Source organism: Buteo buteo, chromosome Z, assembly GCF_964188355.1.
Source record: "Buteo buteo chromosome Z, bButBut1.hap1.1, whole genome shotgun sequence".
Classification (NCBI taxonomy): domain Eukaryota; kingdom Metazoa; phylum Chordata; class Aves; order Accipitriformes; family Accipitridae; genus Buteo; species Buteo buteo.
The window spans coordinates 1380872-1402253 of NC_134204.1; the positions used below are offsets into that span (position 1 = coordinate 1380872).

Genomic DNA, 21382 nt, shown 5'->3' on the forward strand with positions numbered 1-21382 from the left:
ACCAAGGCTTTGGGGACAGGGATTTTATGCTGTTTTCTTGGTTTTTTTCAGCTTTACTTTTTCTTTGGTCTTCAAGCTACTAATAACATTTATGCTTGTTAATAATAGAAATGCCCTACACTTAGCAAATTTGCCAGGTATAAAAATGGCTTGATCAGGAGTACTATTCAAAGTAACAAAGACCACAAGATTTTGGAGAAAATAATTTTGGCAAACCACCTGTTTGTGTATAGCTATCTTGGTAGATCAGGTAGAGGCTTTGGAAGGGCTATATGAAAATTGAAAGACTACAATATCCAAAATTTAATAAAAAATAAAGTAAATCAAAGTAAAGTCTATAGTCAAACTCCTTAATTGTGATGCATTTGCTGAGTTTCCCTCTTCCATCGTCGGCCCTGCTCCGATGCCATATGGTCTACCATGGAACATTTAACTTGTCAGATATAATGGATTGTCCTGGAAGCAGATTTTTGCTTTGAGCGTTCGGCTCCTTTCTTGCATTTCACTCTCAGCTCCAGGCTGCAGGATGAAGGATTGTGGTGGAAATGCAAAGAAGAGACACACAGTTGATTCCCCTTAAGAGAGTGACCTATATGCCACAAAATTTTACCCACGTAAAGAGGCATTATCCCTGTCACTGACCCTAGCAGGCTGCATGTCAGAACCATTTAAATTTGTCTGGACTTAACAGATTGTGCAAATGTTTCAGAATCAAGTGCTTAGGAGTAATAAAGGCTTGTCATTTCAACTTAGGCAGTGGCGGCGCAGCTCGCGCTGGCCAAGGGATGAGTATTATTTATTGTGACCTACATGTAACCTAAGCTGCCTGCCTTGTAGACCTTGTAAATTAAGTTCATCTCCCAGGGCTACTGAAACTTAAAAAAATATATTATCTGATAAGGAATCCAAATAGCCATTACTCTGTGCTGTAAAGTAGAGGTTAAGGTTGGGCGTGATCATCTCTATGGATGGGCCAGTGGCAGTTAATTACCATCATACGTTTTGTGGTTGCAAGAGGCAGTGGACGTTTCTCCTTGGTGTGTTTGTACCTCGCTGAACACAGGGAACCTGCCGGGGTTGGAAGGGGGGACTTGGTTCGGCAGCTGTGAATAAAGTGCTTCCACAGGTGGACTCTAAAGTACGGGTAGACATCGTCAAGTTTTCTATAATAGAAACTGAAGCAAGTGACTTCTGAAGCAAATGTGACAAATGACAAATTCTTCCCTGCATTGTTTTTTTTTAAATTTCCTCTCACTTAAGTATAGTAAAAAACAGTAAAGTATTGACTAGAAACCATACGTAACATTGCTGTCCCATTCCGTGAAGTAATTTAAGAATCTAGGATAAAAATCTGGCCCTGCTAAAGATACTCAGTTTTATTCGATATTAGCGCAGCTGATATTTCACCTATGAAGAATAAAATATTTGTAAATCAATCTAAATTTTGCTCTTCAGGGTAGCTTTCCTTGCAGGTATGAAGTTTGTATTGAGGAACGGTAATTTTTTTTTGCACGAAGGTGGTTGTCTTTGCATTTGGCAGCGAAAGAAAAATTGTCAGCTGGTAGAAGTGGGAAATCCCCCTCTCAAGGACTTTTTTTGTTCAGTGCAGGAATCGACATTCGTAGGTGTCTTCACAAGAGAGCTTTATCATTCTTGATCTGATAGCGTTGGAGAGCGTGTGTACTGATGCTATGAGTTTGCCTGTATTCTCAGCCCAAATTGCTTGTTCCCAAAATGTTTAGGAAATGTCAGTTCTCAAGTGTAAAAATCTTATTAGGGTATGCATGCCCTCTGCTGGATATTACCGATTTGAGACTATTGGGTATTTCATATTGTTACAGTATATTTAATACCACATCATTCCTGATGTTTTGCCATATACTGAGAAGCTTGTAGTTCGTTTTGTCTGCTTAGCTAATTCAAATTATCCAATCTGTTGTTTTTAAAACATCAAAATTGTAACAAAAATAAATGCTAGCCTTTTTAAATTTTATTTTCTGTACTGAACAACATTACAAATAAATACAATTTCTGTAGAAATGTATAACTGAGTATTTAATCTCAATGTAAAGCATTATTAGAGACTCAGGTAGTTCTGTCTATATATGCAGAGAGCTTGTGAAGACAGGCGAAAACCAGGAGGGAAATTTCTAGAAAGGCATTGATGCTTTTGGTATTAAAACCTGAAAATTTATCTTTGCCATCACGCTTGTAAAATGGGTCCACGCGTGCTTGTGGTCAGCATTTGTTTCCTTCTTTCTGGTGTGTAGATGATGCTGCAGACTTAATTCGGGCTTCAGGCAGGAGGGGTGGGCTCCGCCGCCGCGCGCTGGGTGGCGGAGGGCTGGCCCGCTGGGTTGGGTGGTCCTGCTGCCGGAGCGCAGGGTCACCCCGAGTCCCGAGATGTCGCCTTTTCTGTCGCTTTGGAAAGAACGCGGCCGTCTAATAAGAATGGGTGCTGTTTATCATGCTGAGGTGTAGATTTGATCCCCAATCTGAACGATAAGGCTTTTGATCTCTTTATCCTTGCTCATGTCCAACACGGTTTGTTTTAGTAGCCTTTTAATAAATGCTACTAGATAGGGGTGGTTTACAGACCAAAGATTTAGAGCCCAGACTTGGGCTGCGGGAAGGTTTATTGTCCTCTTTCAATTCTGTGTCTTTCATGGCCTTAGATCCTTATCTAACTTGTTTTAAAGCGATTCTGTTTTCATGCTTGAGTGAAAACCCAGGTTTCCAGATACATGATAAAGATCTCCTGAACTGGTCCCTGAACAAATGATGAGGGATCACCCTGCAGTGTATTTCAATTTAAAATAGCCCTGTGAGGCTTACTTAGGATAAACCAATATGCAGTGCTTTACATTCAATTCTTGTATGTTGCTTTCAGGTCTGGAGTATTATTACAACATGTTTTTGTCTCATATCTTTATGAAAATGTTGCCCCTTTTTATTATTCCAATTCTCTAGTATTACAGAATGCTTTTTTTTTTTTTTGTTCTCCAATGCCTGTCTTCATCCCCTGCCCATCTTTTGACTATTATATGTTCCAAGAATGAGAAGGGCAAAACATGGTGAATGGGTTTTCTTAGAGTTTTTGTTTCTCTCCAAAATAAATTTGCCTATTTCCAGAGTGATACAGGTGTTCATACTTAGATGATCATAATTATTTCCTCTAGACTGAAATTCCACGCAGATATGAAAAGGAAAGGAGACTGAAGATGTTTATGAAGTCAGATGCATCTTCCCTCTAAATGAAGGATTGTCTCCCATAAATGTTCTTCCATTCACGGCTTTTGAGTGTAGGTGCCCCGTTGCTCTGGGCTTACTGAACGTGGCCATTCGTGCAGCATCAGGCTCTGCGAGACAAATGTGGTGGCCCACGACAGTGAGAAGTCTTGAAGGTTTCTTCAACTTGTTAAATATAATTTCTACAGATGGCATGAAATAAACAGTTGTTTTGTTTAAATACCTAATTTAATTATGAAAGTTTATTATTCTGGTCTCAATTAGTGCTTGTACTTGATATTAAGCTCATTAATGTTCCTTGTCCGTAGAACGCAGTATTATTTATTGGTTGCACAATTGCAGTGATGGCTACGAAATGGCAATACCTGCGTATCCTCTGATTAACTTTAAGGTGCTGAAAACCTGTTGCAAAGGGTGCAACGAGCTTGTTCTGACTGGATTAGACACCTTCAATCCTGTAATTCAGCTGTACCTGCCAGGCAAATAACCAACTATTAGCCTCAAAGCTTTCTTTTATGGGATAGTGGGATAATCTTTACAATCTAATTGATTGTGGTGGGACTAGTCAAGGACTAAGGGACCATTTAATATAAGTCTGGTAGAATATGGTCTTCAATATTCTCTCTTCATATTCTTATTCTTGTAGTTCCAAGTATAGTTTTGCCACAGCTGTTTTGTTTTAAAAGCACGCAAACAGAGAAATCACATACTGCCCTGTAATAGATGCTATTATTTGGTGGGTTACAGAAATAGATTGAGCAATTTGCCTTAGTCTTTTGGTTTGGGTCCAATATCTCATGAACTGAGATCAGTGGCAAAAAAATTTGTCTGGTATTTTCACGGGCCAACCGAATATGCATAGAAGGGACTGTGGGGCTTGGGGTGGGCAGCACCGGCGTCGGTCCCTTCCTTGTGCTTGAAGCCATCAGCCCCACGGAGAGCACGGGGCAAAGCTTGCTGAGAGCACCGCGTGGGATACCCTTCAGCAGGCAGCACAGCCTTTCCCATCGATATATATGCATATATGTATAGACGCAGATACGTATAACCTTGCCTGTTTAAGCATGAGCGCTAGGCTAGTGAGGTGAGTCAGTGGCGAAGTACCACTTCTGCTCTGAATTTCCTTGCTTTAGGTTGTTCAAGTCAGCTCTGTAGCTTTATTTTAGTATAGGTTTTAGGATTTAATTTCCTTTGCATTTTGATGGTACTGTTTAAAAAAAAAATCTCCTTTTGTAATGGTACTTGCTCTGGCATCATAACATCTCTTTAAGAACCATTACTGTTTACTGCACATCAGTGTAAGTGCAAAAATCCTCTTTCATGTCAAAAAGATCTCTTTCCCTTAGCATTGTGCTACATTTTGGGGTGTGATGCCATTTGAATTATTGGGATTAATCCCTTAGCTTTGTATCTAGTTTGTGGACCTTCCCTGGATCAGATGCCACGTCATTTGTCCTATTTTGTGAACGTTATTGCGCAAACTTTGCTTAAAATCTATTAGATTTCTTTCTTGTTGTCTGTACTTCACATATAGCACAAAGCAGAAATAGCTCATTACCATGATACTTCCATTACCATCGGATGAGATTCTTTGTGATGTAAAATACGCTGTTCAAAACCTCGCTGAAATAAATAGGGTATTTTGACTGTATATCCTATGCCAGTAAGTGCGCTACTGTTGGAGAAGTACATATGTATAACCCGGGTCAAGCCGGAGTTAGTAACTTAGCCGAGCTAAGCAACTCTCTCTCTGGTTTAAACGTTAGAAGAGGAGAAATCGCAGCCAGACCCCCGATGTCAGCAGCCACCGCTCGGCCCCGCTCGACCCCCCGGCTCTGGGGGGACGATGCCTTCCGAACCTTTTCCCTGCCTGCCCCCGTGCCTCACCTTTCCCCGCAGCCCGAGCACAAGGGCTGCCTGTTCCCCTGCCAGCTCCCTGCCTGCGGCTGCCCGGGAGCTGTGCCGGCGAGCAGCGCTCCCTGCCCGGGTTATCAGCGGAGGAGACGCCGGGCTGGTAGGAGAACTAGCTGTCGCACAAAGGGGGACAAGCCTCGAGCCAGCTGTTAGCTGCGGTGCCAGGGACGGCGTTCCGATTTGCGTCCCTCGAGTAAGAGTCCAAAAAATTTCATTTAATGCTAAAGGCTTTTTTTTTTTTTTTTTTGCTTCCTCCCCCCCCCCTTTTTTTTTTCCTTTCTCTTTTAAAGAAGAGTGTATTCAAAAGTTCTGAAAAAATAAAGAAGCTACCTGCTGGCTCCTCTGATGAAAACATGGGCAGGCTATTTTTTCTGTCAAGGGCAAAAGATAGCAAGGCCTGGGAGGCTGTCCACGGAGAGCACAGGGTGTATGCATTTCTCCGAGAGCGAGGTGCTTATAGGTATAGGATGTATAGTGTACTACGGCTCATTTATTGTAGTGGGGTTTTTCCTCGGATAATTTATAATTCTATACAAATTTTAGCTTGATTTCTCTGCTGAAATGAGTCAGGTTTTCAAATCTCTGAGGCAAAAAAAAGGCAGTGCTGGTAACGTGGCTGTCAGTGGCAGAAGTCACTGTGCAGGGGCGGTCCTCGTGTCAGGCAGGGCCGGTGGTCGGAGACCTTCACTCACACTAGTGAGCGTGGAGATGAGTCCCGCGCTCCCTCCCTGGAGTGCTCACATCCTCCCTTTCTCATGCAGCCAAACTTAAACAAGCATAAGAAAATTTTGAATGCAAGAACTGTAGATGAAGGCAGAAGTAAACTGTTTCATGATCCTCATCACAATGCAAATAAACCCTGCTACGGCTGATAACACGTGTGTGTTCGTTATATACAGACAAATCTGGAACTATAAAGTTCAGCCCCTTCCTCAGTTGCTCAGAACTTTTTCCCAGGTATGCTCCAGCTCTGTGTTCCTCGTACCTGGTCTGACTTTGACACTGGCTTCTCCTTTAATTTGTCATTCTCTGTAGGGGAATCGATCGGGGTCCCTTCAGGATGCATTTGAGACATCCAAGATCAGAGGGAACAATCATTAATTTTCAAAAATGCTAGAAATGCAGTAACAAAATAAGAAACAGGTTTAAGCAAAATTGCAGACCTGAACAGACCGAAATTTGCAGCCATTAAAATTCCAATCCCTAATACAATTACTTTTTTTTTTTTCCTTTCCTCAGACAGGTTTCCCTTCTTCAGTCTAACCAAGAATTAAACCCCAAATGTAGGGCAACGGAAACCTGAATTAGAATATTCTGATCGAACTCATCTCTCAAAAAATATGTCAAACATGAAATCAATGTAAACATTGAATTGAAGTCGTTTATAGAAATAGCATCACTTCCTTTTCTCTACAGATGGAAAGAGTTGCCTCATGCCTCTCATTCTGCCTACCAGAAAAAAGCCAAGGTGCCCTATCTCCCAGGGCAGGGGAAAAGAGAGTGGGGAATCAGATGACTTGCATTTGTGCTTTAGAAGTTGCTTAAATTTTCTACTTAATTTGATTAATTTTTCAAAGTACACCATGGAAAGGCAAGTGGCTTCTTTATTGATTGATTGGCAATCCTGTGCTGCCTTTATTTTCTACAGTTAAACAAAAATGCAAACAAAATATTTATGAAGCAATCGTTTTAGTTTAGTGAAGATAAGCAGTATTTTTTTCTAGAGGTATTTAGAGAGCAGAGACTTGAGATTCAGTGTTTGTCAGAAAACAGGAGCTGCATGTAGTTCTTTCTTTGTCTCTCCTTTGATTGGCATGCATTGTGTCAATTAATTGAATATATATATATATTTACACACACGCTAAGTTATTGCCTCTGATAATAATGGAGATGCTTTTTCTGCCTTACCTAAAGAACAAGTGCATACTTGAAAGTTATTCACCAGCCTTTGTAGGTCAACTTCTTCCATGGAGCTTTGTTTCAATTGTCAGATCATAAAGCCACGGAAGGGTATAGATCGTGTTGCGTGTTCGGAGTGCTGGTAACAAATGGCACATTTTAGCATTTGGTCCTCTAGGTAGAAAAAATTAATCAGATGTCTGACAAGATTTGTTATTCGTCTCTATTTCAGGCTCCCTTTTTTTTCCTTTTTTTTTTTTTTCCTGGCTTACAACAAATATTACTAACGGGTACTTTTAGGTTTTAAAATATGGACAACAGTACTCCATGCAGTAAAAGACTTGAACGATTAATGCTACCCTTATGCCTCTTTTGAGTAGTTTTAGCCATGGGGCTTGGCACTGCCACCATTGTCTTTGTGCCAAAAAATATCCGCAGCGGCTGCCGCATTCTAGTACTAGAGGGTTGTCTCGAAAATTCCGCAGTGAATGCGTCGGGTGTCTACATCGCTGTAGACGCTCTCTCCTTTTTAAAACATTTTTAAAAAAAAGGAGAGAGAATCTTTAGCTCTTGCAAACCTCAGAAAGCGCACAGTACAGGCTGGGGTGTTCAAGTGACTGAAAATGATGCATAATGTACAGTAAACGTAGAAATTCAGGAGAAGCTTTTGTATTTGTGAGCACAAATAGTTGCTTAAAGAGCCTACTCTTGCATATTATCAGCACTCTTGCAAATTTTATTATCTGAAACAAATGTGCCAGTGAATTTTAAGCAGAAAATCAACATCAAGAGTGTAGCTAATTTTAAATGGACAGTTTATACAAAAGATATTCCCCCCCCCCCAAATGAAGTGTCATTACAAAAAGTACGATAATTTCATAATTACAGTTGATAGTGAAAATCTACGTATGTATATCTTTTTAACGGTTTCTTGACTTTTTCATGAATTTCGGTTATTTGTTCTTAATCGAGGAGGCGGATTTCTAGCTGTATGTGGGAACAACAACAACAACAACAAATGTAATAAAGTTAAAGGCTTACACTATCAGAATGAAATGTGTTCACTCATGATCTCCAAAGCTATCTGTTTGGTGGTAAAAGTGGATGCTATAGATGAAATCTTTACAAGGAGCATAATCCTAAAAAAAAAAAGTCAATCTCCTGCTGGCTGCTGTGCCGCTTTGGTACCTCACAGACTTCGACAGAGTCCTGGACGAGTGCCCATTGATGTCATGGAAACACTCAAATTACTGAGAATGATTCATGTCTATGCTGTTCTCTTATCCTCCCCCACACAAATAGAAGTAGATTTTAACCCTGACAACTTGTAATTTGCAGTGGGTTTATTTTTGTATCTGGATAAATATTTTTTAACAACTGAAATTAAGATGAGGCTGCCTGTGTCTGATACGATAGAAAAGAAGATTACTGATACCCAGGCAGCAGCGAGAAGCGCGTTCAAAATACCTCGTGTCGCTGCTTGTACTTGGTTCCCCTCGACCCTATTTTTCTGTTTGGGATTTTTTTTTCCCCGTCCTCACCGCTTGTTATTTGCATCGACTTTCTGGCCCTCTTGGGGTGATGGGAAGTAGCACACGTAACTCCAGGCGTGCCAGCAAGACATTTTGTTTTCCGATCTCGGCATTGGACTCGGGGATTCACGATTAAAATTTCATTGTCATTTCAATCTTGAATTATTTCTGCAAAGGCTTCCAGTACTCTGAACCTGAGGGGGGCTATGGAGTGGGTGATCCATCATTTTTGTATAACCAGATACAAGTGCTTTCAAAAGTTATTACATGTGCAAATGTCCTATGAATTGCAAGTAAATTTTGGAGGTTCCCCTGTATAAGTAACTACTGCACGTGGAAAACAACAAAACCAAAACCAATTGAGAAACAAAAGCAAGCAAGAGTCTTAAACTGTGATGAGGAGAAAGGTGATTTTTTTATTCCAAGCCACTTGCAATAGTCAAACTTTATCAATAATACCTCTGAAGGGCAATCAAACCTAGTAGCTGTATATCAAAGGAAGGGCTTGTGGAGTCAGAATGTGGCCACACCATTTTGGGAACGATTAAAATTAACTCCATCATCCTTTGTGTAACGACCTGCTTCACCGTGGGTTCTTTATGAAATTTGGATTGCATTGGGAAAACGGAGCGCAGCAGAGCCGTGCGGCCGTCGGGCAGTAGCAGCGCCAGCTCGGGACCCCTCACTGCTGCCTTGCTCGGGCCCCGGCAATGGGCGAGGTCGGTGGATATCGTCGTCGTTATAACCTGATATTTCTAAACGCAGTTAAAGGACGTTTTTTAATGGCTCCGGTAGGTACGCGAGCACGGCGGCTTTATCTCGGCGGCGCAGGCTTTGGCGTGGGGCTGCCACCGTGTCTCTCGTACGTGGGGGTGCGCAGCCACGTGAACCCGGCTTCTGGGTGCAGAGGTGTCCCCGGCATCGCTGGGAGTTGCGCGCAGAGATAAACTGAGCATCTGGTCCCTAGTAACTGGTACTGTGTGTTGTGGGTTTTATGCCCCAGCCTATAATAAAAACTTTAATTTTATGAGTGATTTTTACTGTGTTCTTGGATGTTTTGTTAGATAATACCTCCCCCCCTCCCGTGATTATCCTCACCATAAGGGTGGTCTTTTAGTGTCAATATGTTTTGTATCAGCCCTCTTGACTGCTCTTTGTCTCCGGAGCACGTGGTGCGGTGCTGCTCAGCCATGACTTAATGCTTTGCAGAAACCACCTCTTCCCTTCTTGATTTTGCTTGAGTCTGGCCATTCAAACCTGAAAGAACCTTTATTTTCCTTTGCAAATATGGCATAACCGTAACTGGTACTGCAAGTCAGGCTGCTGGTTCTGAGTGTTAAAGGCTTCCTGGGGAAAAAAAAGAAAAAGAAAAGGGTGCTTAGGGCTGGCAGAGGGTCTGGGCGGTCCTCGGGCCCCCGCTCGAGTCCCAGCGCCGCCGGGGCAGCCCCAGCCCTGGTGGCAAATGACGAATTCCCAGTCGGTGTCTTTCCCCGGCGTAAATTCCATCGTCGCCTCGATCACGGGGGAATTTCCTCCTGGGAAAGAGAGCGGGGAGCCGCATCCCCAGCAGCTCCTGGGTGTGAAGCTGGCTGTCCGGAGAGCCGGCGAGGGGCTCGCCGTGCCCCCGGCGCGGCGCTGGGGTGGCGGGGGACAGGTAGGGTGCCTGGGTGCTCAGCCCCCGAGGCGGGGGGGAGGCGCGGAGGAGGTCTACTCACACCTTCAGCCAGCTGGTGGAAGCCCGTTAAATCCCGGTTCCAGGAAGTGTGTGGAGCAGCGCAGCCGAGATTAGGAAGTTTATTTCACATCACCATCCTCAGCATGAAAAAGTGTTAATCCCTTTCTGTTGCCTACATGCATTACGCAGTCAGCAGTGCCTATTTTACATATGTAAACAGCACTAGGAAAATGTGGTGAACATCATATAAAGTGCTTGGAGAAGCTATATATATATCTGTTTATATGTGTTATACATCTTTTTTTTTTTGTTGTTAACAGGTAAAACAGAAAGGGGTTCGTACTCATCGTATGGAAGAGATTCGAATTTACAGGGTTGCCACCAGGTAAGTGAAAGTCTGCTCAGCAGAGGGGTTGTGATAAATACTCTGATAAATGAGGTTTGCTTCTTAAAGTTGTACGTCTTAGGGATAGGCTCCATCATAAACGGCGATGGCTGCAGATGTGCATTTCTCAGAAACGGGCTTTATTTGCAAATGCAGGTTTTAAAGCTCCTGCCTGAGCTTTTCTAGCCAGGATACAGTTACTGGAGACTATGAGTACTTGGGTTGACCTAATACCGCCCTAGTCAGAGCTGCTGTGAACTATTGATTATTGTCCCTTGCAACAATGCCGCACTGTTCAGCATGGCGGGTCCTTCCCAACAGCACAACTTCAGAAATTACAGAAGTGGAAACACACCGCAGAGCTTGTGTCAGCCCCTAGCTTTGGATGGCTACTGCAATAAATTATAGTTTTCATAGAATCTGTATGATGTTGTGTGAAAACAAGGTTGTATTGAGGGATAAAAATGTCTGTGAAAATATGATTTGTTGTCCCTTTTTGTTTCTGAATTGTTTTTGGCTGGAAGTCAAGGCCAGCAGGCTAACAGCAAAGCCGTCTCAAGGGAAGCATGCGTGAGCTAGAAAAATAAGAGTAGTTTAATTAAATAATAAAATGCCAATGTAATACAAAGGTATAGCATGTGTGTGTGTGCGCCTCTCTGCACCTTGCATTTGCATACTTTTAAGTCTCCAGAGAAAGTCTGAGTCTAAAAATACTATCAATAGCCAAAAGTCTGTGCTTTGTTTCAAGACAATTGATTTTTTTAAAAGACACTTTCTTTTTAATTTCAGTAGCAATATTAATCGTGTGTTTAAATTCATTTTGTTCTTGAAGAGTGCTAGGCTTCCTTTCCTTTTTCTAAGTGCAGTAGCTTTGCACTTTGGAAAACTATTGAAAGACTTTAATAGCCTTCTTAATATTCAAAGCTTTATACTGTTCAAATCTGCCAGGAAAATAACCCAACCAAAAACAACCAACAAAAAACAGCCAAGATGCATATTATTTCCCTATAGGAAAGGGAAATACTTGATCTCTACTTTCCTTTTGTATGTCCGTGTTCTTTAATAATGTGGGGAAACAGCCTATTCTTACGTCGTTGGTCTGGTTTTTTTTTAAACACTTAGTGTAGAGAAACGAAGCCATTTGAGCAATTAAACAGAAATTTCTGTTCACAGTGCGCACGTGTCCGCCATCAGTAGCGGCCGGAGGCCGGGGCGGTGCTCTCGGCCGGCTGTCGCCATGTGCCCCTTCCCTCCACAGCCCCCTGTGTCCCGGGTCGCATTCTGGCCCCCGCGCCTGGACGGGGCTCCCTCAGACGGACAGACGGGCTCCCACGGACGGACGGACGGACGGACGGGCACAGCCGTCCACCACAGGGGAAGCATCCCGGGAACGCTGAGCGGCGGTGGCAGGGAGCTGGGCTGCGAGCCCTGTGCCCCCGCTGCGACACTGTGGGCTCCTGCGCGGGACCCTGCCTGCGGGTCTGGTTTCGGAGGTTTTTTGGTGGCGGGCAGCAGTTTCCCTTGCGCAGGTGGCCGCGGGGCCCCTGCCGCTGGCTGGCACGGAGCTGCTCTGCTTTACCCCTCCGCTAACGGGGCCGGCGTCAGCCCAGAGGGAGGTGAGGTTTGTTCTGCTGCCGGAGAGGCCCCTGCGCTTGCCGGTCGTCGTCCGCGTCATTTTGAGTTTTGGGGACGTTTCCTGTGCAAAGTTTTGCACGCTGAGCTTGGACCGGGAAGGGTGATAAGGGAAGGCTGCTTTGCCTTGCTTAAAGCACAATTAGCTATGTTTAATTCTATGTAGAACAAACTGGAGGGATGCAGAGATGCTCGCTGGTGAAGGTTTGCAGGCCAAGCCTTGAAAGTAAAGTTAGTGGTGCACTGAACCTTCGCATACATAACTCTTGAGTGAGCTGGTAAATGACTTGGTGATTTCACTTCCAATAACCAGCACAGATAAGTGCAGAAGGTCGCATGTGTAACCTTACCCTCATCTGATCCAAACCAACTGCAGTAGCTCTTAATTAGTTTTAGGAGCCATTTCTAGCTAGTGCTCTTTGCTTTGAAATCCTTGTATGCTTTTGCTTTCTATTGCTAGGAGGTAGCAGGATGTGTTTCTGTCCCCAGTGCGTGCTCAGCGTTGGGGATATTGTCCCCCGTGTGTAGTAGCACCCATCCAAGGGTGAGACCTGTCTCCTCTGCAGCTCCAGCCTCTTGGAGATCCTGCTCTGCTGCTCTCTTGAGTCTGCTGCAGTTTCACATTTCGTCTGAAAACATACCTTTTCTTTGCTGCATTTTGCTTTTTGTTTTTCTTTCAGTCTTACTGTGTTTGAATGATCTCGTGATACTGCAAGTAAGTTAGAAACTGTTCCTGAGTTCAGAACGGCACTACACTTCAATAAGTTATATGGTCTATATATGCCTTGTGTGTGGAGTCTTAATGTGACCCGTACTGTGGCCCCTTTGTGCACCCATATCTGTGAATATCTCCAAGACGCAGATGTGTATTTTCTTTACTTTGGGAGTAAAAAGTTAATCTTGGAATCTAAGGGCAGAGAAGTGCAGCTGTAGGCTTGAGAAGACAGTTTGCCGTAAACACATAATTTTTTCTTAAGCATCCTCAGCTCTGTGTCCCAGCCAAAGCGCGGTGGCATTTTGCACAGCATTTTGCTCTTGGTGGTAGTGGAGAGTGACCTGGTGCCAGATACCCCCAGCGTCGTACGATACAGAAATTACTCAGCGTGACGTTACTGCCGCATCGCCGCACCCGCGGTGCTGGGAGCGTGGCGGGGTCGGGGCAGCTCCGATCAATCCCGTGGGGACGGCTGGCGCGAGCTGCGGACCCCTCCCGGCCCTGCTTGTGCCGTGCCACCGCCTGGCTTGGCCTCTCTCGGCCAAGTGACAGATCAGCAAACAGCTGAAACCCCTCGTGGGGAACTGCCGGGTAATTGCTGTAACGAGGATGGTTGCCCGCAGAAACAGGCAGCGCGGTTTCTGCCTTGTCTTTTCATGCAGCACCAACCACCTGCAGGAGAAGTCCACACGCCGCTCCTGCTCGCCAGACTTCTCTTCTGGTCCAGAATGCAGGAGAGGACAAACCTGAAAGTGCCAGCGAGCTCCAGCCTTTCGGCGAGCTCCTTCGTATTGTGTGAAAAAGAGGATAAGCCCCGACGGGCAGTGCAAACCGGGGGGATGCTGAGCACCGCAGCGCCGCTGCCTGTCCTCTGTGCCAGGGAATACGGTCTGTCAAGATACCAGAAAAACCCCAACATTTATTCCAATAAACAAGCCAATGGCTGTGGCTGTAGTATGAGAGTTAATGCGTTTTTTTTTCCCCCTGAACAATAGCATTGAATAATTATTTTTCACACTTTGGTGGACCAATTCTGGAGTTTCCTCAGGAGTCTGTTGGTACAGACATAGTCGGCTCTCTGGATGGATCCTTGATTATATCTACGTGGCAGTGCCCTGTGGTTGTGTAGCGTCAATGAAAAACTGATGGAGAAAACCCTACCTATCCACTCTCCTTTTCTTTGGTTTCATTCATGAAAATTTGAGGATTATTAGGAAGATACTACAATAAAAGTGCAAATAATAAAAACTCCAATCCATGGAACAGGGTCTTTCTTTCTACCGAGAGCATCCACTTTCTTGAAGTATAGTGGAAAAGTAGGTGTAGCAGATGACCAGTGCCCAGACAGGAAGGAGCAAAAAATATTTCTAAAATAAGAATCTCTCGAATTCCTGAAAGGTACAGAAGGAATAATGCTTAATGCTGAGGCGGGACCATCTGTTGTCTGTTCTCCAGGCTGCAGAACTATCAGGATCCACCAAATTATTAACACGTATGAACCTTCAGGCTTAAAAGAAAATTAAATGCTACAAGCCTATTCCAAGATTTCTAGGATGTGCTTTCACATGTATTGAGAAAGATTAGCTTATCTAGACAGAAGATATTGAAGAAAACTTGGTGAATTCCAAAGGAAATATTGGTGGTGATACTGCGGATCGTTGAGAATCCCCTGAAGCCTTGGGTTATCCGAGGGACTGGAGTAGTGGCAGTCGCTGTGTGAGCTCCTTTCTCCTAAACCCAGGAGGAGCATGCAGATTTTGTTGATTTCTGAAAGGTAAATTGCTACCTCCAGATGTGATGCATTGCTCTCTGTAGATGAGTTCCTGGAACAATTAAGGAAAACTAAATACCTAACGATATTGAACTTGCTACCTATTAATCTTCTGGTAGGAAAAAAACCAACAACCTCTTTTCACACAAATAGCAGCAATGATCTGAGGTTTCATCCCTGTGCTGTGTTCACACCAATGAGAGAAGAGGTCAGATACACAGCAACCCATTTACTTCAAGATGATTTTTATTTCCGAGCCTAGGGCCCAATTGGGCTCTCACTGAAAACCATAGCAAATACAACACTGATTACAGTGGGAATGGAAGAAAGCTTATCTTGGGAACTATTTAATTCCATTAGAGAGAAGTCATCTAAGAAACATGTACCGAAGTTGTTGTCAAGACACTTTTGAAACACTGGCTTCATTGAAGTTAATGACAAAAATCTCATTTCATTCAGTGAAGTCAGGATTTTGCATGTTGTCTTAATTCTGTGCTACTTACCATTTCCCCAAAGATCAATTTTTTTTTATATTGTGCTGGTTTTGGGGGGATTAGCAAGGCAGTAGTATTAAAAAAAGTGCACCTACTTGATTTCTCTAACTTTATTCTAGTTTCCTGTATTAGTCTGTATTCTTGGTTGGGTACTCAGATGGTAAGTAAGGGTCTGCACGTGGTAGTGAAGAACAATGCATCTGCTTCTTTATTTAGAGAGCTTCATGTAAGTCAGCCCTGTAAAGAGGTAAAGGCAGAAGGAACTAGAAGAAATGAAATGGTGGGTGGAACTGAGCATCAGCCGCTCCGCTGCATCAGCGATTGCAGAGCAGGGGCTGGTGCAAGGGTGTGCGTGAGCTTCGTGGTGGGAGCAGGGAAACACTCTGGAGGAAATGTGAGTACCTTGCGCTGGCTGGAGGATCAGCTTGTAAATCACCATGCTTCAGTTTCCCAATTACAACTAAAAATGAGGGGCTGTGTTAATGAGAGAGGCATGGATTTGACGGATGGACCACTTAGTGGATAAGGAATTGGCTGGATGGTCATACTCAAAGGGTTGATGGTCACACTCAAAGGGTTGCAGGCAACGGCTCGATGTCCAAGTGGAGATGGGTGACAAGTGGTGTTCCTCAGGGGTCGGTATTGGGACCGGCACTGTTTAACATCTTTGTCAGCGACATGGGCAGTGGGATTGAGCGCACCCTCAGCCAAAGTTTGCTGATGACACCAAGCTGTGTGGTGCGGTCGACACGCTGGAGGGAAGGGATGCCGCCCAGAGGGACCTCGACAGGCTCGAGAGGTGGGCCCGTGCGCACCTCATGAAATTCGGCGAGGCCAAGTGCAAGGTCCTGCACGTGGGTTGGGGCAATCCCAAGCACAAATACAGATTGGGCGATGCGTGGACAGAGAGCAGCCTTGTGGAGGAGGACTTGGGGGTGTTGGTTGACAAGAAGCTCAACATGACCTGGCAATGTGCGTTTGCAGCCCACAAAGCCGACCGTATCCTGGGCTGCATCACAAGAAGCGTGACCAGCAGGTTGAGGGAGGTGGTTCTCCCCCTCCACTCCGCTCTGGTGAGACCCCACCTGCAGTACTGCCTTCAGCTCTGGGACCCCCAACATCAGAAGGACATGGACCTGTTGGAGCAAGTCCAGAGGAGGGCCACGAAGGTGATGAGGGGGCTGGAGCACCTCTCCTGTGAGGACAGGCTGAGAGAGTTGGGGTTGTTCAGCCTGGAGAAGAGAAGGCTCCGGGGAGACCTTATAGCAGCCCCCCAGTACCTAAAGGGGGCTACAGGAAAGCCAGAGAGGGACTTTTTATAAGGGCATGTGATAAGACAGGGGGTAATAGCTTTAAACTGAAAGAGGGTGGATTTAGATCAGATGCAAGGAAGAAATTCTTCACTGTGAGGGAGGTGAGAGGTTGTGGCTGCCCCATCCCTGGCAGTGTTCAAGGCCAGGTTGGATGGGGCTTGGAGCAACCTGGTCTAGTGGAAAATGTCCCTGCCCATGGCAGGGGGGTTGGAACTAGATGAACTTTAAGGTCCCTTCCAACCCAAAGCATTCTATGAATTCTACAGTGCTTATAAAACATTGATATTCCTTAGTGCAAGAGGATCTGGATACACAAAATACTATTATTAGACTAATGGTAACGCGTGCTGCTTATAGTAGTGTGGCTCCACTAATCGGTTAATAGTTGATGAGACCAACTTCGAGTAATCCAGAGCTATTGCGCTTTTCTGAGCAATAGTTAATTCAAAAAAGCGATGAATAAAGAGAACTGCAAAATGAGCTTGATGGCCAGAAAACATACACCATAGATTTCCAAGGCAACGCTCGAGATTGTATGTGGGAATAAATTAGATAGTCCTTTGAAAATTTGGATTGTGCCTTTTTGGCAAATGCATAGTAACAGATACTTAGCTTTTAAGGTGTTTTAACTTAAAGCAAATCCCCAAATCCTAAGATGACTTGTTTTTACTACCAGGTCTTTTAGAAAGTGAGTCTAAATGTTGGTTTTGGATATACTGATTTACTTGATGTTCAAGAAATACTCTCAGAGGCCATTTGGAACCATCCCACTGTTAAAAAGCTGACTCTGGAATGAAGTGCTAAGGTAAAAGCTAATGGAGTTGTACAAGCTCAGCCAGGGTTTTTTTTCCCCTTTTTTTTTCTTTTTTCTTTTAATAAAACGCAACTGCTACCAAAATACAGTAAACTCTATCCAGATTGAGATCATATCTGCTAGCCATCAGCTTAATTCAAGATACCATGGTAAGAGAAAAGCCAACCACCAGAATGACATAGGCATGATGTTTAACTTTGTTTTTATTGCAGCTTCAGTTCAAACAAGCAGCATTAGAGGCTGCAACAAAATGGCTCCTTCGTGCATTTACAATGCCATAGGCATCCGAGGGCAGTCCTCCCGAACCTGCAGCAGCTCTGTGGCTTTCCAGGATTTCCTGAGAGACTGTATCGGTAGCAATTTATTCAAGGAATCCAGATCAAAAAGGAGTAGACTCCGAGATCCGAAGAAGTCAGAGGGATGTGACTGGCAGGGCAGCGTTCCTGCAGAGAGTGTTTCTGCACTGTAACACAACATATATCATTTAACTTGCCTCTTCTCTGTCTTCCTTTCAGTACTTTTTCTCCGACTCCCCTCTTCCTCCTTGCTTTCCCGTGCTCTCTTCTCTCCCTGCAAAACCTCCGCCCCGTCCCTCTGGAAGCAGTGCTGTGGGTTTCCGAGAGGCTTCTGTTCAAGGGCACAGCAGGCTGCCATGGCAAGTGAACGTGCCAGTTCTGGCTGCGGTTTCTAGAAACTCATTTAAAAGTTCACGCAGACCCAACCGGAGTTCAGCCTTCTTATAGCTGCTAATGTTTTCCCGTATTCTCTCCCATCAGATCTGACTCCAAATATTTGTTGGACGTTGCAGTCTCTTCACAGACGCTACGCGCTCTTTCCTGACGTCCCTCCTCCTGCGTGCGCGTGGATCCTCTCCTTTACCTCCCATCTTTTCTTACTCCCCTGGCCCTCTGTGATGGGCGAGAGGAGCCTTTGGCACACAGTGGGGCTTGCGGCCCCCTCTCCGTTCAGCTGGGACAGCCAAGGTGCTTTCTCAGAAGGTTTTCTTGTTAGATGCGTGTGGCGTTTTATCCTCTCTGTGTCATAGCTCGCTCCGAGGGGAGAAGTCATTGGCTTTTCCTCCTTGAGCAGGTGGCTGCGTGGCCGACATGCTCCCCGCTTCCCTCCTGTCCCATCCCTTTCTGTTCCATACCTACAGTAGTAGGCTGAACATTTCCCGTGGAGGAAGGCAAGGAAAGCCTTGGATTTTAATTCTTGAATGTTTGTGGCTCAGTGAGCGTAGTGGAGGGAGGATATGCCGTAGCTTTGACAGAGATTTTGTGTAGAAGTACCAGAAGTATTGCTGGAAAACTTGAAAATGAGTGTAATGGGAATGAAAGGAAAAACACAGGCGGCTTCTGCAGCAAGTGCATGTGGATTAACTCAGCCCAGCTGCCCATGCCTGCCTGTCTGTGTGTCCGGTAAGGCTGTAAATCCTTGCATAATGCTGTTCTTCTCATGCTGAGAAGGGAATGGACAGAAATAGCTATTGCCCATTTTCTCTTTTCTTCCAGAAGTGCTGGGACTTCCTTTTTCTGCTGTGAATTATTGAATTGTTGCAACATCTCTAATTATATGAAGAGGTGCCCAGCAAAGACAGAAGGGAAAAAAAAAAGCAGGAGGGATTATCTTTTTTATCTGATATGTACTTTTAAAAGGTCCTTCTTCAGTGCTTCATTCAGCATGAGATTGAGGCTAATGCATATTCTGAAATCAGGCTTCTGATTTAAGCCGCTAAAGAATAACTATTACAAAAATAACCCTGGTAGCATCACACAGGGGCTTCCCACATCTCGGAGACCTCACCAATGAACGCACGAATGCTGCCCTGTGCATTTAAATGCTCTTGGTTTTCTTGAATTTGATCAACAACACATTCTTCACTACCTTGCAGAGCACTTTGGGGGTTTGCTTTCTTTTTCCCTTTTTTTATGGCCTGCCCAGCTTTTCATAGTAAACAATAAAAAAGATGGTATCGTGACTGCAGACAAGGAAGGTGTGAACCGAGGTGTGTGTGTGTCTGTGCACAGAGCTGCTGCGTTCTGAACTGCTTCTAATTTGTACTTTGTTCATGAACGTCAGGGCAAAGAATCTTCCCGTTTTATTGGTATCGTATACAATAAGTTATTAAATTTCATCTCTGTAATACACCTGCAGTAAAATAACAAAACATTACTGCACTTAAGGAACATGTGTGTGTGTTGCAATGTTCCACCCCTCCCTTCCAAACAGCTGCTTACGGATTTCAAGATCCATTGTATATATTCCCTAGAGCCCACCTCTAATAATCGAGACACATCTGCCATTGCAGTATTATAGGCATATGTAGTTTTATTGAAAACTATACCTGTATATAAAAAAATTAAATAACTCCTACCTCAATTAAATTGGCAAGCTACCTTTTCTGAAGATCATATTGCAGACCTCTGGAGACACAGTGAGTTCATTTTATTCTTCTGTTACAAATTACTTAGTATTTTTTTGCTTAGTCAAATAACTAGGTTTCCTCTCATTTTGATGGCAAGATTCCCTATAATAATTTCTCTTTCGTTCTCCCTCCCTATAAAAAACACACAAAAGCTGTACTAAAGTGATAAAAGATACCTAAGGTACCAAGGAATTTAGGTTCCTACGAAGTCTATTGCTAATCCACTTTTCGTGATTAGATGGGAAGTGTCAATGCCCTTAACAAAAGCTCCAGTGCTTTGTTTATTTGCTTTTAAGTATTTGAACGCTCTGACTTCTTGACTGAGCAATATGTACTTACCAGCCACAGCTGTGTGTGGATATGATGTGCTCCATAGGAAACAGAGTACAAAATAGAATTATGCTGTATTGTACGTATAGCCTTTGGCTAAAGTAAATGCAAAGAGAAAATGCTCCTTGCCCCTAAAGTCCAAAATTCCTCCTCAGCGGCTACAGCCATACTAACCTTTCGCATAGGTATAATCTTGCATGTGGGGTAAGGAGATGGAGTAGCTGAACTCTGAATCTGGCTTCCCCTGACTTCGTCAGTACACGTTCCTGCCCCAAGCACAAATGATCAATATGAATGGATGAAATTCTGGCTCCCGTGAGGTCGATGGCAGAAGTCCCATTTGGTTCAGTGGAGCTGGGAAGCAGAATTTTGCCAGGTAACTTCTGTGGTAATTTATAGTTGGAGAAGATTCACCTCTGTCGTCATTTCTGCTCGAGCATCTCGCTTTGGGAGGTGGAATCATTGCTTCTGCTCCAGAAATTAGTTCTAGCGCCCATAAACTATCCTCCTGTGATCGTGGGCACGTTGTGGACTAATGTTTTTGATGTTACAGCACTAAAATAATGACATAAGAGATAAAATTTCCATGTTAATCAAATGTATTAAAGGAACAGACTTAAGTTCAGATGTCTGAATGGCTCATTTAGCAGAATTCCTCATGCATCCAGAAAGACACGGTTTCATTGTCCATGTCATAATTGAAGAAATGCTAAAACCCAATACTGCAATTTAGTGGTAAAAGGAGTGCTTTTCTCTTAGCCCTTTGGATCAAATGTTAAGCTGAGGGCTATTTTGTTGGAAGTGAGCATTCCAAGGGCACCTTTCTGGAGCTTATAACCTGGCAACAGAATAACACTGCGATTTGTAATGTGCAATAATAGGTTTATGTTGTGGTTGAGTGCTAATAGGAGCTTGGTTCGCCTTCGCAGTCGCTGCACTCTGACTTTCTGTGCTATCGTGAATGCGATAAAAAGGGGAATGATGCTTGCGTGCAGTTGTACTGTGGCAGGTTGTGGGCTCGCTATGCTGCACGTTACTGGTTCAGGTCTGGTCAGTGTTTGATGGAAGACCTCCAGCAAAAAGACAGGCTGTGCTTTGACTAATTCTGGCAGTTTTCAGAATTGACTATTGAGTGCCACGTTGTACAAGGGTGATAGCTGGGGATGCTCTCCTTGGCGTATAAGGTATGGTTTGGCAGGTTCTGCTAATGTAAATGCATAAACCCTAAAAAGCA

At 44.1% G+C, this 21382-nt stretch overlaps 1 protein-coding gene across 12 annotated transcripts in view; it reads left to right on the forward strand.

The window, feature by feature from the left end:
• The window catches only part of TCF4 (transcription factor 4), a 246882-nt gene that overhangs the window by 110772 nt on the left and 114728 nt on the right, over positions 1-21382 (forward strand). For all 12 annotated transcript variants that reach the window (XM_075020177.1, XM_075020178.1, XM_075020179.1 and 9 more), the window contains one exon: positions 10590-10654. In XM_075020177.1, the coding sequence (XP_074876278.1) occupies positions 10590-10654 (65 nt within the window). The remainder of the gene's footprint in view (positions 1-10589; positions 10655-21382) is intronic.